This window comes from Zootoca vivipara, chromosome 8 (assembly GCF_963506605.1).
Source record: "Zootoca vivipara chromosome 8, rZooViv1.1, whole genome shotgun sequence".
Taxonomy (NCBI): domain Eukaryota; kingdom Metazoa; phylum Chordata; class Lepidosauria; order Squamata; family Lacertidae; genus Zootoca; species Zootoca vivipara.
The window spans coordinates 6897563-6914452 of NC_083283.1; the positions used below are offsets into that span (position 1 = coordinate 6897563).

Consider the following 16890-nt stretch of genomic DNA (forward strand, 5'->3'; position numbering starts at 1 on the left):
CTGTACAGAGAGCAAGCTTTCGTCCCTTTCTGCCTCCCCTGCCCCTATCTCCTAATCTTCTCCGCTTTCACTCTGGGAATGAACAATCCTGACAGTCCTGGTAGTTTAATCCCCTCCAGCTGTTCCTGGAGTGACATTTTATCACAATTTCAATCTGGGTCCAGGACTGAGAGAAGGAGCATGATGCTGCTTCTCTTTGCAGCTTTTGATAACATTGAACATGATATCCTGCTGGACCAGCTCTGTGGGATGGGTCAGATTTAGATAGTCACATTGAAGGCTGCTCCTTCAGACCCCACTACATTATACATTTCTACAGGGCTATCCAATGTCAATCTATTTAAGTTTTTACAAAGCACACACCAGAATCCTTAGCACTAGAATGTGGAGCACAGAAGCTCTGTTGAAGCTCTTGAGAGAAATATCGTGTACAAAAATACCGAATGAAAAAAAAATAAACGATATAGGCATCATAACTAGGTTTCAAGTTCCTCTCTACTCTCTCCCTCCTCCACAAAGATTTTCTTTAGTATACTCTCCATGCTCCTCCTAGTTTTGTCCCTCCTCTGTCTCCCAACCAGGAAATAGATCAATGGATTAACACTGCTGTTTAGGCAGGCACAGAAGTAGCCATAACGCATAATATAGGAGGGCAAGTGCTGATTAAGCATTTTCATAAAGTGAAAAACATTCAGCGGGAAAGAAAAAATGAGAAAGAAGAGCAGAGTCAGCAATATGGCTACCAAACGTTTTCCTCGCTGGTACGGTTGTGACTTAAAATAGACTTTGATGAACAGAGTCAGAGTCGAGATAGTCAGGAGTGGGAGACAGATGGTGCCATTTATGATGATCTGCAAGGGTCTTAAGGAATAATATTCAAATTTATGTGTCAGGAAAAGAGTGAAGTGAATTGCAGGGAGAAGAAGGGACAGGATCCACAACAGGGCAGAGACGGTGCTGGATAAGTGTGTTGGCCGGTGGCATCGATACCAAAGTGGGAAGAGGACAGACAGACACCTGTCAATGCTGATGACAGTCAGCAGAAATTGGCCAGCACTGTACATGAACAGGAAGAGGTCATTGAACAGTACACTTACAAGGTCGCGATACGAATTAGATATGCTCCAGTATGTTAGTAGAATACTTTCAACAATGAGCAACCCAATGTCGGCAGCGGAGAGGTTTACAATGTATGTCGAGAAAGTGTTCCTCTTAATGCGGACGCCAAGCAGCCAGATGACAGTCCCGTTGCCCCACAGCCCAAACACGATGAAGGGAAGAGTGGTGGTGAAAAAAATAAGTGTTTCTAAATTATATTTAGCAATCGATCCTGGATCCTCGTTGTTGGTAGCATTGTTTGGAAGCTCAGTGCCGTTGTATGTCGCTGGATATCCTTTGCTGACATCTGGATGAGGCAAGGATGGCTGAATGAAATTAGCCATTCTGTTCAAATTTTGCTTTCGGGTTCTTCTGCTGTAGAATCACCTCCTAAAAGAACAGAGAGAGGGGTGGGGTTGGAGTCAGTCCCTGTACTGAGCTGGACAAATAGATGTCAGGGAAGGCTGGCATGCTTTGCCTCATGTTTTTGCTGGCATGTTTTAGCTGATATTTTTAAATGGAAGAACTTGTGGGCAAGAGAGAGGGGGGAGCGTTTTCTCTGGTGGTTCCATGTCTCTGGAACACTTTACTTATTGGCTTTGCGCCATTCTTTTTGGAAGGCTATGTCAGCAGCATTTTAGAAAAGCAACATTATTCAGCTGTGGGGGCATTTTACTGCTTATTTTATGAGCAATGTTTGTAGAATTTATTTGGATACTGTAAGTCTTTTGGAGTTTGGGGCGGCTAATTTATTCTGTTACTTTTGTCAGTAGGCAAACTAGGTTGGATGAATTTTTGTTCAGAAACACACATGCACACACACACATAAACACATAAACACACATGGATTTCCATGTCATCATCAGACGTCATTATACCGGTGTGTACTTCCCTGCATTCTTCTTTACTTCCCTTCTTCCTATTCCCCTTCTGGTTTGTCATTAGGATGAAAATGACCTGCATTCCTTAGCAAAATTAGCTGCCTTTCTGTGTCTCCCTTAGTCTCCATTTTCTCTTCTTTTTCTGTTACCTCCTTATCTCCAGTTTCCCTTTACAATGCTTCCTCCCTTCTTCTGCCCCATGAACCCAGCAGCAACATCTCCCCAACCATTTCCTTCAACCTTCTGTAGAAGTGTTGAGAGGCTTCAGAACCCTTTGCATTTTTCTGCAGCCTCATTTCCAGTCTGTCTGAGCCCTCCTGGTTGATTGGAACACTACCCAGGAGGCAGCTCAACAGTTGTAGTCTCCATGCTCTCCAGACACGCAACATTTCACACAAAACCCTCTCTTTGCTTTAGGATACATATGTTTCCCCTTTCAGTATGCAAAGTTTTCCATGTTGTTGTTGGCATCTGCCAATCTCAGGATTCTATGGAGTGTGCCTTTGGGGGTGAAGTCAAACCAATGGAAAATTACAGGACCTGGTGTGGTTGTAGAGACTGATATGGGAGAGACCCATTGCATTGCAAGTGGGGCAGATGAAGGGATATGCTGTTACTTACATTGTCTTTACAAAACCCAGAGTGGCCATTAAACCCTTCTCATGTTTACTCCATTGAATTAGGGACCACTCCTAACTATATATGTATAGCCTGTTACAGGGACTATTGACAAAAAGTTTTTCCTTGTCTCTGACGGGCAAATCAAACTTCTCCATTGAGATATAAAATGAGATAATGCAATCCTGTAACTTTTTAAGCACCAGTGTTTAAAACTTTTTAAGCACCAGGAGTTGGTTTTTTTGCTCAAATTTTGTTGTGTTATAGTCCCTCCAGACAGCAATAATGTGGTAGCATTTGGGAAGTATCACAGGACAACTCATAAAGCGGAATAAACCCAAATGTTATACACTATTATTGTAGGAAGAACATGTTGCGGAAAGCAGACATAACAAAACATTTAGTCTGCCGGGGGCTGAAGACACAAGTTTAATGTCAGCAGTGAAAAATATAACTTGGAAAGGAAGAGATGAATATGAGCGAAGGCATTTTAAAATGATTTTTTTTCTTCCTCTTAGTAAGGAAAATGACTAAGAGATTCAGCCAAAAGCTTTACAGAACTTTTACTTTATTTTTTTGAGGAGGGGTGTGGTGGAACAAAGAAAGGCAGATTGAAATAGAGACAAGAACCACTGATAATTTCCCATCAAGAAAAGATTCCATGCACAGAAAGTCCTACCTTTGTCCAATCACATCTGTTTTCCAGGAAATGGGAGCAGAGAGACTTGCGATATTCTGATTGTAGAATTTCAGGGTCTCGGTCACAACCTCTTCTCTGCATTCAACACATATTGTACATCCACCACTGAACACAAAATCTTGAGCAGATAATGTCAGGGAGTGCTTTGTGTTCAATAAGGGCAGGGGTGCAGAATTCATATCCTGTTAAAATGTTCATATCCATTAGTTGGTGTCCCAATTAGTCATGGGCAGGTCTCTATTTTCTCAACCTAGATACTTCAGCAATCTCATGTGTGTTCAGGAAATTGCTTATTGAAGTCTCAAGAGACATATGCACTTTATGCTTTCAAGTGTTTTTTGAGGGCTCTTGCTCATCTGCAGAGCTTGGCATGCAGAATGTCCTGGATTCACTCAGTGTCAGCTCCAGGTACGGATAGGAATGATTCCTGCCGATATCCTTCCTGGTCAGTGTCAGCAATCTGAGCTAGGTAGAATTATGGTCTGACCATGTACAAGGCAGTTTCCTATATTTATTTAAAAAGCAGAGACATCACCTTGCCGACAAAGGTCCATATAGTTAAAGCTATAGTTTTCCCTATCCATTCTGAAGGAAATCAGCCCTGAGTGCTCACTGGAAGGACAGATCCTGAAGCTGAGGCTCCAATACTTTGGCCACCTCATGAGAAGAGAAGACTCCCTGGAAAAGACCCTGATGTTGGGAAGGATGGAGGGCACTAGGAGAAGGGGACGACAGAGGACGAGATGGTTGGACAGTCTTCTGGAAGCTACGAATATGAGCTTGACCAAGCTGTGGGAGGCAGTGGAAGACAGGAGTGTCTGGCGTGCTCTGGTCCATGGGGTCACGAAGAGTCAGACATGACTAAACAACTAAACACAACAACAGCTGGTTAACATGGTCATATGCACACAACAAACTCAAAGATATACATGCTAATGTATTTATTTATTATTTCATAATATTCATACACTGCTTGATGGTAGAAAATCTCAAAGCAGTTTACAGAAATGTAAGAGGCATCATTAAAACAAAAAACCATACAATTTTTAAAGGCATCCTGAAGAGTTGGGAAGATCTCCTTCCTTCATTTACTGTTCATGGTGATGTCATATAGCAGTAGCATCACTGGAAACTGGAGGAACCTTGTATCCCCCTGATCAGTGTGGGCAGGTTTTCCACACCCCAGTTCCCCTAAGACGAAGATGTACTGCCCAGTAGCAGCAGTATCAATGGGATGTAAAGGATAGGAGGGTGGGCTTTTTATTTATTTTGGATTCTCCCCTGTACATTGCTCATGATATTTAGTCTGCCAAGTTTCTTCCCCTTGAGCAGTAAGGCAAATGTCATTCCATTCCTCTATGACTCCTCTGTTACAACTCAGTTCACATTCTCTGCACATCTCCTACATGTCCTCTTTCCAAAACTCAGCTGCCTGAAGAAATCACTTCTTCCACCACTCACAACAGTGGTACCTCGGGTTACAGACACTTCAGGTTACAGACACTTCAGGTTACAGACTCCGCTAACCCAGAAATAGTACCTCGGCTTAAGAACTGTGCTTCAGGATGAGAACAGAAATCGTGTGGCTGCGGCGCAGCGGGAGGCCCCATTAGCTAAAGTGGCACCTCAGGTTTAGAATGGTTTCAGGTTAAGAACAGACCTCCGGAATGAATTAAGTTCTTAATCAGAGGTACCACTGTATCTACTATTTGGGGGTGAGGGGAATAAACCGTATTGTTGATTCTGCACTCCGATACACAAGAACAGTTTCAGGTTAAGAACAGACCTCCAGAACGAATTAAGTTCTTTACCCGAGATACCACTGTATTTGGATTCGCCCCTCCCCCCAGTTTAATTCATGGGATTTCTAGACCTTCCCACCTGCAGCAGGAATGCCTTAACCTTAATTTTAATGCCTCCCTCCCCCCACCACACACACTTCTGCCCTTACTGCTTTGTAAGTTAGTGGCAATTGTTACTTCCTCTCCAAATCTACCAACCGCAACTGACTAAAGCCCACCTACTTCATTAAAGAGCTCTGCTCATTCCCTGTTGATGAGCTCAAAACATGGAACTCCCCACCCTTAAGTATCTATCCAAGACGGAACCTTTTGCAAGGTTGCAATACAGAAGTAGGTGGGCACGGGAAACTTCTTCATGTTCCAGGGTTTTCATTTTTCAGGTTACCCCCCCCAAAAAAAAGTGGGCTTCAGAAGGCATATGGTGGCTTTGCAGGGATTGAACTAAATGACCCTTAGGGTCCCTTCCACCTCTACAATTCTGTGATTCTATGATTCCAAGTCAAAACGATTTTGGCCATACTAGTGGAGTTTGTGCCAAATAGAAACTGTCTTCAGTCACGGGAAAACACTGCAAACTCATCTGTATAAGCTCAAGCGAGATGTGAATATTGAATACAAATTAAATAGGCTACAGGAAATGCAACCTGAAGTTATGGACATTTGCTTAGTAGAATCTAGAATGCCATAGCATAAACTAGATAAAAGTAATGGTATTTTGGGATCATCAGCACCTCGTTTCAACAGAGGTCTCCGCTTCCCCTGTTGAGCTTTCCTCCTCCTTGAAAACATTCTGTAGGATAGCTTTCATACTCTTCCTGGGTCTGCCTCTCTTCTGTCTCCCAAGCAGGAAATAGATCAAAGGGTTAACACTGCTGTTCAGGCAGGAAAATAAGTAGACATAATTTGAAGAAAAGGTAGAGGCTGAACCAGAAACATAAAGGCTTATGTAATGGGCATTCAGTGGAAATGAAAAAATGATGAAGCAAAGAAGAGCAAGCAAGATGGCTATTAGAGCTTTCCCCTGCCTTCGCTGTTGTGATTTGAAGGAGACTGTTATGTACTGAGCTGAATCCTAGAACAATAGGATTCAGAATCAGCGGGAGCTACCCAATCCAACTCCAGGTGGAAGTGAATCCGCAACCTGATTGGCCTGCTGGAGCAGCCAATCAGGCGGCTGGCAGAAGTGAATCTGCTACCTGATTGGCCTGTAGGAGCAGCCAATCAGGCTGCAGGCAGAAGTCAATCCACAATATAATTGGCCCACAGGTGTAGCCCTGAAGTAGCCAATCACGCAAGGCCCATTGTGTAAATAATGTATATAAGCAGATGGTTTTGGGAAAAGAGCCACTCGTCTTCTCTTCTCCTCCTTGATGACTATGAGCTGAATAAAGAGCATGAAATTCACTCTCGACTCCGAGTATATTTCACTGGCGACGAAGGTGGGATCCTGCTGAGCTGACCGCCACCACGCACTGCACCGCAGCACCGCCACCTGCTGCACCGCTGCATCGCACCGTGCATCCAGGCTTCAGCTCCAGGACCCAAGGAACCCAGAATGGCAACCGACAGCAGCTTCTCGCCATTCAAACCAGCATCAGGAGACTGGGAAGGGTACGCCGCCCGTTTCAACTTCCTCCTGCAAGCGAAAGAAGTCACCAACGATGCCATGAAGAGGGCGACATTCTTCAGCGTCTGTGGAGAGGAGACGTTTGAAATCGCCCGGGCTCTCCTTGCACCTAGAGATGTCGCTACCGTCTCTTACAAAACAATAATGGAACGGCTGAAGGAGCACTTCTCACCACAGCCCTCGGTGGTAGCTTGCCGAAATGCCTTCTACGCAAAGCGGCAAGCCCCGGGGGAAACCATAACTGGGTTTGTGACCTCCCTCCGCCAAGCCGCCCGGTTATGCAACTTCTCAGAATTGGAGAACATGCTTCGTGACCGCCTCGTCGGTGGCCTGAGGGACGAGATGTTGCAACGACGCCTCTACGCCAAAAAAGACCTCACGTTCCAGATTGCTCTGGAGGAAGCCCTGGCAACCGAAGCCGCCGAGAGGTCAACGCAAGAGGCACGACCGGCCCCGCCATCCCAACCGAGGGTCTACCACGAAGACCTCACCGACGAATCCGAATCTGACAGGGAGGAAGTACACAGAGTACAGCGGCGCACTCAAGCAGCACACACACCACAGCAGCCTCGACGAGAAGGAGGGAACTGTGCAAGCTGCGGGGAGAACCACGAGAGGAGGACCTGTCGTTTCCGCAACGCAGAGTGCAGGCAGTGCAGAAAATTAGGACACATCGCCCGGGTGTGTCGGGCTCGACTCACACGTCGACAAGCATCAGATGACCGACCCAGGAGCCCCAGGCCACACGGCACCATGCACCAAGGCAACTCGACGGAGATCACAGACTATCAGGTATTCCAGTTGCCCCATCCCAGCACAGAGAAAATTTATATAGAGGTACAGATAGAGGGAGCCCCATGCCGCATGGAGCTGGACACGGGTTCAACTCTATCCATAATCTCAGCCCGAACATTAAGGGAACTGTGCCCTAATGGGGGTCCCAAACTAAGGCCGGCCCCATTCACCCTCCGGGACTTCCAGAAACGTAAGGTCCCTACTATGGGGGTGGGAACCTTCAGGGTGCAATATCGAGGGCGAAAGCAACAATTGGACTTGCTGGTAGTTAAGGGCCCCTACGTTAGCTTACTGGGACTGGCATGGTTTGGACCTCTGGGGCTAGCCGTTACCGGGGTGAACCGCACTAGCTTACAAGTGGACGTGGACGCCATATGCAAAGAGTTTCCAGGGGTTTTCGATGGGGCATTGGGACGATATACAGGACCCCCCATTGCCCTACAGCTAGACCCCGCTGTACGACCCATCAGGCACAAGGCCCGCCGGGTCCCGTTCGCCCTGAAACCCCGCATAGACGAGGAATTGGACCGGCTCGTGGAGCAAGGAGTGCTGGAGCCGGTGCCCAACGCCCCCTGGGAGACTCCAATTGTCACACCCGTCAAGCCTAACGGTTCGGTCCGCATCTGTGCAGACTACAAATGCACCATAAACAAGGCTCTCACGGCCCATGCATACCCAGTGCCAGTGGTCAGCCATGTCCTCGCCACCCTGGCTGGGTCAAAAATCTTTGGCAAACTGGACTTGGCCCAAGCGTATCAACAGTTGCCTGTGGACGAAGCCACAGCAGAGGCCCAGACGATTGTGACGCACAGAGGGGCATTCAGAGTAAAGCGGCTGCAATTTGGCGTTAGCGTGGCACCAGGCATATTCCAGAATCTAATGGACTCTCTCCTTAAAGGGATTCCTGGCGTCACCCCCTTCTTCGATGATGTACTGATCGCCGGGCCCACACCAGAGGAATTTGAGGACCGCCTCCGCTCCGTCCTGCACCGTTTCCAGACGGCGGGCCTCAAGGTGAAGCGGGAAAAGTGTTTACTGGGAGTGCCGCAGGTGGACTTTCTGGGATTTAAGGTGGACGCAGAAGGGGTCCATCCAACCGGTGACAAGGTACGGGCCATTTGTGAGGCCCCAGCGCCCAAGAGCAAGCCCGAACTTCAGTCATTCTTGGGACTATTGAACTTTTACCATGCCTTCCTTCCCCATAAGGCAGCGGTAGCAGAGCCCCTACACAGACTCCTAGATAAAAGGGCCCCTTGGGTGTGGGGCCAGCGACAAAGGGCCGCATTCCAGGCAGTCAAGGACTTGCTCGTCTCGAACTCGGTCTTAGCACACTTCGACGAGAGGCTGCCAGTGGTGCTGGCATGCGACGCCTCTCCCTATGGCATCGGCGCTGTCCTGGGACACCAACTCCCGGATGGAAGAGAGGTGCCGGTGGCATACTTCTCCCAGACGCTTGCTGCAGCCGAACGAAACTACTCACAGATTGACAAGGAGGGTCTGGCAATCGTGAAGGGCGTAAAAAAATTCCATGATTTCTTGTACGGGCGGCCCTTTACCATAGTGACTGACCACAAGCCGTTGCTTGGCCTGTTTGCCCCTGAGAAGCAGACCCCCCAAGTGTTGTCTCCACGTGTCCTCAGGTGGTCAATTTTCCTTGCCGGCTACCAGTATGCACTAATCCACCGCCCTGGGAAGGCGATGGGCCACGCAGACGCCCTCAGCAGGCTACCACTACCAGAAACAGGCCCCGACCCAGCGCCTGCGCAAGAGGTTATGACCCTGGAGCTGCTTCCCGACCGACCCATTCAGGCACAAGAAGTTGCGCACCATTCCACAAAAGATAGGGTCATCTCCCGGGTCCTGGACTGGGTGTGGCGAGGATGGCCCAGCAGCAGCCCCGGGCCAGAATTCGCTGGCTACACAAACCGCAAACATGAACTGTCGGCCCACAAGGGGTGCCTGTTATGGGGAAGCAGGGTTGTTGTTCCCCAGCCCCTCCGCAAAAGGGTCCTCACAGCCCTACACGAGACACACCCAGGGGTAGTGAGGATGAAGGCCCTTGCCAGGAGTTATGTGTGGTGGCCGGGGATTGACAGAGAGATAGAGGCCTGGGTCCAACACTGCCAGACCTGCCAAGAATCCCGCCCGGATCCCCCTAGGGCCCCAGTCCAGCCCTGGGAGTCCGCCCGACATCCATGGTCACGCTTGCACGTGGACTTCGCTGGCCCCTTCCAGGGAAAAACATTCTTCATAGTGGTGGATTCCTACACCAAATGGCTGGAGGTCGCACTGGTACCATGCACTTCTACGGCGGCAGCCATCCGGGTACTACGTAAGCTGTTTGCGACCCACGGGCTCCCTGACACCCTCGTCTCGGACAATGGAACCGCATTCACGTCAGAGGAGTTCCAGACCTTCACAGCGCAGAACGCCATCCGCCACATCCGCTCAGCACCATTCCACCCTGCCACCAATGGCCAAGCGGAGCGCATGGTGCGGACCACCAAGGACAGCCTCCGCCGCATGACACAAGGGGACTGGGAATACCGCCTTGCCGCATTTCTTCTAGCACAGCACAGCACCCCAAGCACAACGACGGGCCGGAGCCCAGCTGAATTACTAATGGGCCGGCGCCTTGCAACTAGACTGGACCGACTTCACCCCGACAGAGCTCAGGATGAGGTAGTGGTGGGGAAAGGCAGGAACCCCCGGACATTTGTGGCCCAGGACCCAGTGTATGCAAAGAATTTTGGGGCAGGCCCAGCATGGGTACCCGCCACAGTCACCAAGGTGACCGGTCCCGTGTCGTACGAGGTACTAACGGAAGGGGGGCAATGTTGGCGCCGCCACTGCGACCAGCTACGGCGACGATTCCCAGGAGGAACCCGGGAGGAGAGCGGGACAGAGGGGTCCCAAGGGGACAGCAGGGCAGTGAGGCCTGTAGAGCGAGAGGGGTGGGCAGGGGAAGCAGAAGCAGTAGGCACAGAGGGGCGCCCCGAGGCTGGAAGGACACCGGAACCAGAGCTACAACCTGGTGGTTCAGTGGCGCCAGACCAGACAGCCCCGGCACAGCCAGCAGCCTCGGAACACGAGCCAGAACCAGAACCCCTGACCAAGGAACACCCCAGGCCACAACGCACACGGAGGCGGCCAGCAGACCTTGGGGACTACGAATGCAACTTCCCGGGCAAGACTGGAACTTAGAGGGGAGGGGTGTTATGTACTGAGCTGAATCCTAGAACAATAGGATTCAGAATCAGCGGGAGCTACCCAATCCAACTCCAGGTGGAAGTGAATCCGCAACCTGATTGGCCTGCTGGAGCAGCCAATCAGGCGGCTGGCAGAAGTGAATCTGCTACCTGATTGGCCTGTAGGAGCAGCCAATCAGGCTGCAGGCAGAAGTCAATCCACAATATAATTGGCCCACAGGTGTAGCCCTGAAGTAGCCAATCACGCAAGGCCCATTGTGTAAATAATGTATATAAGCAGATGGTTTTGGGAAAAGAGCCACTCGTCTTCTCTTCTCCTCCTTGATGACTATGAGCTGAATAAAGAGCATGAAATTCACTCTCGACTCCGAGTATATTTCAGAGACCTTGAAGCACAGAATTAGAGTTGAGATAGTCATGAGCAGGAGGCAAAGGATGCCGTTCACAACATAATGGTAATGTCTCATGGTATAATTGTTCACCTTTTCAGTCAGGTAGAGGGTGAAGTTAATTCCACCAAGAAGGCTTGAAAGTACCCATATTACAGAACACAAAGTGGTGGACAAATTTGCTGGCCGGTGGCATCGATGCCAAATTGGGAAGAGGACTGACACGCACCTGTCAATGCTGATGGCTGTCAGTAGATATTGACTAGCACTGTACATTACTTGAAATACATTTTCAAGAAAAAGATACACAGGTCCATCATATATTCCTGTTGCAAACCAAATGATTTCTATAAACAAGTTAGCTGTGACTACACCCAAGTCAGCAACAGAGAGGTTCAGGATGTAAATGGTGAAATGGTTCCTCTTAATGCAGAAGCTAAGCAGCCAGACGACAGTCCCATTCCCTAAAAGCCCCAAAATGCAAATTAAAATTGTGAGTATAGACAAAACCTTTCCTTCTATGTCAAGATATGAAATACTTTCTGGATAATCATAACTCCCATTGTTGGGGAACCAAGTTGCATTGTCTTCTCCATAATGGCCGCCTTCAGCATCGACAGGAGACAGGGCCATTGGGCTGAAACTGGGCATTGTACTCAGTCGTCGCTGTTGAGTTTCTTCTTGTGTAGATATGTCTGCTGGGGGTGGAGAGGGTGGGATTAGTTTTTGCTAATGAATAAAGATGAAGCCAAAGTTTTTCAGCCTACTCTTCCTTGTCTTTGTGAGTTAATTCCTAATATGAGAGTTAATTTTTAAGGTGAAATGGCTCATCTGTTTCATCTCCAGTTCAAGCTGTGTCTTCAGTAACAAACCTATTATCAGGGACTGGCTGGATGAGGAGGAGTGGTGGGAGCCTCCTGCCCTATAGCACCCCCCCTCCCGGAAGGACACAGAAGATTAGGACATTTTTATTCCAGCTGAAATCTATACTGCCACATGGCTACTGAAATGATTTCTCTCCCATCTCTGTCTCTGCAGAGCACAAGGGATGGGGTGGTGTTTGTCCTCCTGTCAATCACCTGACATCATAAGTGGTTGTCAGGTGCTTCAGAAGTTACACAAGGAGCCTTTGCAGGCATGGTTAGTTAAGCCCAATTTGGTCAAGCTCTACTTTTCTTCCTCACACAAACTGGGTTCATGGCATGAATGCAGAAGGTTGACAGGCCATATTTGGCCCATCGGCTGGAGGTTCCCCACCCCTGTTTTATAGAGGTTCAAAGATGTTTGGGTCATGCATTGGAGCCATGTCCACTTGCCAATGAACAACGGGGAGCTTGCTCCATGGCTCCTGGTTGTTCCTTTGCGGTTTCACTGGCCAAATTAATAACCTGGCTTGGACTAAATTTCTCCATGGGTTTGGAGATTCTCAGTGTTTGATCTAGTACAACATCAGGCTCAGCACAGTCCCTGTCCTACTGGAGAAGGCAAAACAGAAATGGGGAACACAGAACAAGATGGAAAAAAGTGGTGAAACTGGTTTACTGAGATAAGCAAGAGAAAACGGACCCAGGTAATTGAAACAGAATTGCTTCAGTGAGGGAGAAATAAATGATATACTTGAACATATGCCTTATATTAGCCCCCTCTTCATCCATCGTGCATTCAGTAAGTGCATAGGAGGGAGAGCATATTTGTCAAAGCAGATCCTGTCTGTGACCTCCACACAGCCATCTGGAGAACTTGTGGAGCCATTTAGATGTACATGAGTGAACACACAGTCTCTGCCTATTCATTCTGGGATGCTCCCTTTTGAAGTTTTTGGAGTAAGATCTCGGAGAGCAGTTTTCAAATTCCCACACAGACATAAAACTCACTGGGTAACCTCAGACCAGTCAGAGTCCTTCAGCCTGACCTATCTCACAGGTTTGTTGTGAGGATAAAAAGAAGAGCAAGATGAATAATGTATGCCACCTTGAACACCTTGGAGGAAAGGTGGGGTGTAAATAAATAAATGGACTGAATTTTAGAAGGCAGCTTCCTATACTTTTCTGTTCCTAAAACCTCATACAGAATCTTTCACAGCTGTGTAATCTTTTGACCTTTTAACCCCAGGGATCGAAGCTGTGCATGTTTAATAATAATAATAATAATAATAATAATAATAATAATAGCTTAATTCTGCCACAGTAATTACTCCTCTTTCTGCTCTTGCAAGCAAAGAATTTCTACCATGAGCTTTTTGCTTACCTGTGACTAACGTTGGATCAGATATTGTGATAGAGAGAGAGAACCAGAAATAGATAATCCTGTACTGGAATAAAGAACCAGAAGATTTGCAGACACCAATGCAACTCCCAAGTCTTGGGGAAACATTCAATGCATTTAAAAGCTCATGATGAGATGTACAGGAATGTGCCCATTTGCCTTCATTTATGCTTAATCTGTTTGCCAGTGTCATGTGACAAGAGAAAAACATTATCCTTGGGTTGTCAATATATAGTCTTTAGAGGATTGTGATCGTGCACACTAACAGCTCCATTTGTAAAATATACAAAAGTGCTTTGAAAGGCTCCATTACAGTTCAAAAGCCTGCAAGTAAGTTTTAAGCACTGAGAAGCACTTTGCTCCCCACACAGATTTCCAGAACACCCGGGGAAAGAAAGCCCAGCTGATCTTCTTGCAGTCCATGGCACTCTCAAGAGTCTCCTCCAGCACCATAAATCTGTGAGGCAGGGGTGTGTGTGTGTGTGTGTGTGTGTGTGATAAAAAAAATTCCTTCAGTAGCACCTTAAAGACCAACTAAGTTTTTATTTTGGTATGAGCTTTCGTGTGCATGCACACTTCTTCAGATACAGTGAAATGGAAGTTTCCAGGCACTTATGTAGAGAAGGGGTGGGGAGGGGTGGGGATGGGGAGGGGGGATCACTCAGAAGGGTGGTGGAAATGGGTGATTGACTGACTGATAGCTGTTGATGACCGCAAACGACTGCAAATGGTTTTGCATGAAAAAGCAAGGGTTGAGATGGACTCAAGCGGAGTTACTCTAGGGTAGCCACGACGACCCTCTGAGGTATCGCAATACATGAACATAGCCTTGGCACATGATGTCTGCAGTTAAATGTCAGACAGTTATGGTCTATCATCAAATCTATTTTGCTTGGACATGTAGATATGAGAGACAGAGGTGAAGAAGTACTAGAAACAAAGTGGGTGTTGTTGTTTTCGTGAAAAATGACTGCGAGTTCAGGTTCTCCCCTCACCCCATGTTCCTGAATATCATTTCTCTGAAATTATCGGAAAAAATCCTCCTGAGAAAACTCCCTTGTTATGTCAATATTCTTCTGCTGCAATTCAGAATTGTGCCTGAACAAAAACAAAAAAGTATTCTGAAACTAGTAGAAGCAACAGTAGTAACTTTGTTTCAAATCCAACAAACACTTTCAGCTAGGAAACAAAGTTTGTTCTTTGTTTCTTTGTTTCATTTTATTTTTAAATGGTCTTGATGGGACATCTTACATTTGCTATAACCTAGAATGTGTTTTGTGCTCTTTTCCATATCCATTATTATTTTAACCCAGTTAAGAATTGAAATTTAGAAGCCTTTTTATGATTCTGTTCAACCACTGCATCTCTCCTGAAATACAGGTAGGTAGCCGTGTTGGTCTGGATCGAAGTAAAATAAAAAAATTCCTTCAGTAGCACCTTAAAGACCAACTAAGTTTTTATTTTGGTATGAGCTTTCGTGTGCATGCACACTTCTTCAGATACAGTGAAATGGAAGTTTCCAGGCACTTATGTAGAGAAGGGGTGGGGAGGGGTGGGGATGGGGAGGGGGGATCACTCAGAAGGGTGGTGGAAATGGGTGATTGACTGACTGATAGCTGTTGATGACCGCAAACGACTGCAAATGGTTTTGCATGAAAAAGCAAGGGTTGAGATGGCTGAAGATCGCTTATCATGTATAATGAGATAAGAACCCGATATCTCTGTTCAAACCAGGTCCCTCCATGGTTTTGAGCTTGGTGATAAGTTGCAATTCAGCAACTTCTCTTTCCAGTCTATTTCTGAAATTCTTTTGTAGTAAGACAGCTACTTTGAGATCTTGTATAGAATGTCCTGGGAGATTGAAGTGTTCTCCTACTGGTTTTTCTGTCTTCTGGTTCCTGATGTCAGATTTATGTCCATTTATCCTTTGGCGTAGGGTTTGGCCTGTTTGTCCAATATAGAGAGCTGAAGGGCACTGTTGGCATTTGATGGCATACACAATGTTAGAGGATGAGCAATTAAATAGTCCTGAGATGGTATGTTGGATGTTGTTGGGGCCAGTAATGGTGTTGTCTGGGTGTATGTGGCAGCAAAGTTGGCATCTGGGTTTATTGCAGGCTCTGGTACCAGTGTCCATGTTAAGTCTGGGAGGAAGACCTTTCATTGCCTACAGACAGCCACCCAATCTTAAACAACTCCTCACCCACAATAATACAACCACCAGACTTAACATGGACACTGGTACCAGAGCCTGCAATAAACCCAGATGCCAACTTTGCTGCCACATACACCCAGACAACACCATTACTGGCCCCAACAACATCCAACATACCATCTCAGGACTATTTAATTGCTCATCCTCTAACATTGTGTATGCCATCAAATGCCAACAGTGCCCTTCAGCTCTCTATATTGGACAAACAGGCCAAACCCTACGCCAAAGGATAAATGGACATAAATCTGACATCAGGAACCAGAAGACAGAAAAACCAGTAGGAGAACACTTCAATCTCCCAGGACATTCTATACAAGATCTCAAAGTAGCTGTCTTACTACAAAAGAATTTCAGAAATAGACTGGAAAGAGAAGTTGCTGAATTGCAACTTATCACCAAGCTCAAAACCATGGAGGGACCTGGTTTGAACAGAGATATCGGGTTCTTATCTCATTATACATGATAAGCGATCTTCAGCCATCTCAACCCTTGCTTTTTCATGCAAAACCATTTGCAGTCGTTTGCGGTCATCAACAGCTATCAGTCAGTCAATCACCCATTTCCACCACCCTTCTGAGTGATCCCCCATCCCCATCCCCACCCCTTCTCTACATAAGTGCCTGGAAACTTCCATTTCACTGTATCTGAAGAAGTGTGCATGCACACGAAAGCTCATACCAAAATAAAAACTTAGTTGGTCTTTAAGGTGCTACTGAAGGAATTTTTTTATTTTTCTCCTGAAATAGTCAGTTGATTTTACCCTCCTTCACCACTTGGAAACCTTCTTTTCTTCCACCTATTCTAATAGGGGAATAATCTCCTCCTAAATTTGGTGGTGACAATATTGATAATCCACTGGCAATCATTTTCCTCATTGCATGATACTGGCAAGCTGTTTAAGTACAGATGAAGAGTTTTGTGTGAGTTCCTGCACATTTTGCAGTAAGCTTGAGACACCAAAATTCCCTTGGGACTTCGGAGTTTCTCTGGTTTCTGCAAATTATCTGATTGCAATCTATTCCAGCATAGAGTTTCTTTGTCTCTTGGTTTCTCTGATTCATAATACCTGATCCAGAGTTTGCCACAGGTAAGTGAACAACTCAAATTCAAAGTTCTTCATTGCCAAGGGCAGGAGGGAAGTCATTGCTCAGTGGCATAAGTATGTGGTCATTTTATTCTTGCAGACAGGCACAGGTTCAGGCTCTTGGGGTGAACTGGTTACCGGGGTGCCATGTTGAATAAAATATTGGGGGGCCCAGGTAAGCCCTGCCCTGTGTATTCAATCACATGA

The 16890-nt window shown here is 46.9% G+C and overlaps 2 protein-coding genes across 2 annotated transcripts; both read right to left on the bottom strand.

The window, feature by feature from the left end:
- Nucleotides 1-476: 476 nt before the first annotated feature.
- LOC118089675 (mas-related G-protein coupled receptor member H-like) lies at nucleotides 477-1442 on the bottom strand. The gene has a single exon (XM_035124444.1). It carries the CDS (start codon nucleotides 1440-1442, stop codon nucleotides 477-479), a length of 966 nt encoding a protein of 321 aa, XP_034980335.1.
- Nucleotides 1443-5823: 4381 nt separating this feature from the next.
- On the bottom strand, nucleotides 5824-11770 carry LOC118089674 (mas-related G-protein coupled receptor member H-like). The gene is made up of 2 exons (XM_035124443.1): nucleotides 11117-11770; nucleotides 5824-6159 (listed from the first exon to the last, which is right to left on the bottom strand). Exons 1-2 carry the CDS (start codon nucleotides 11768-11770, stop codon nucleotides 5824-5826), a joined length of 990 nt encoding a protein of 329 aa, XP_034980334.1.
- Nucleotides 11771-16890: the final 5120 nt, after the last annotated feature.

What these genes read in the sequence shown, in the direction of transcription:
- LOC118089675 (XM_035124444.1), bottom strand. Translation starts at nt 1,442, where the DNA reads ATGGCTAATTTCATTCAGCCATCCTTGCCTCATCCAGATGTCAGCAAA.
- LOC118089674 (XM_035124443.1), bottom strand. Translation starts at nt 11,770, where the DNA reads ATGCCCAGTTTCAGCCCAATGGCCCTGTCTCCTGTCGATGCTGAAGGC. An exon ending in CTCTAATTCTGTGCTTCAAG is followed by an intron (nt 6,160 to 11,116) that starts GTCTCTGAAATA and finishes GATTCAGCTCAG; the next exon opens with TACATAACAGTCTCCTTCAA.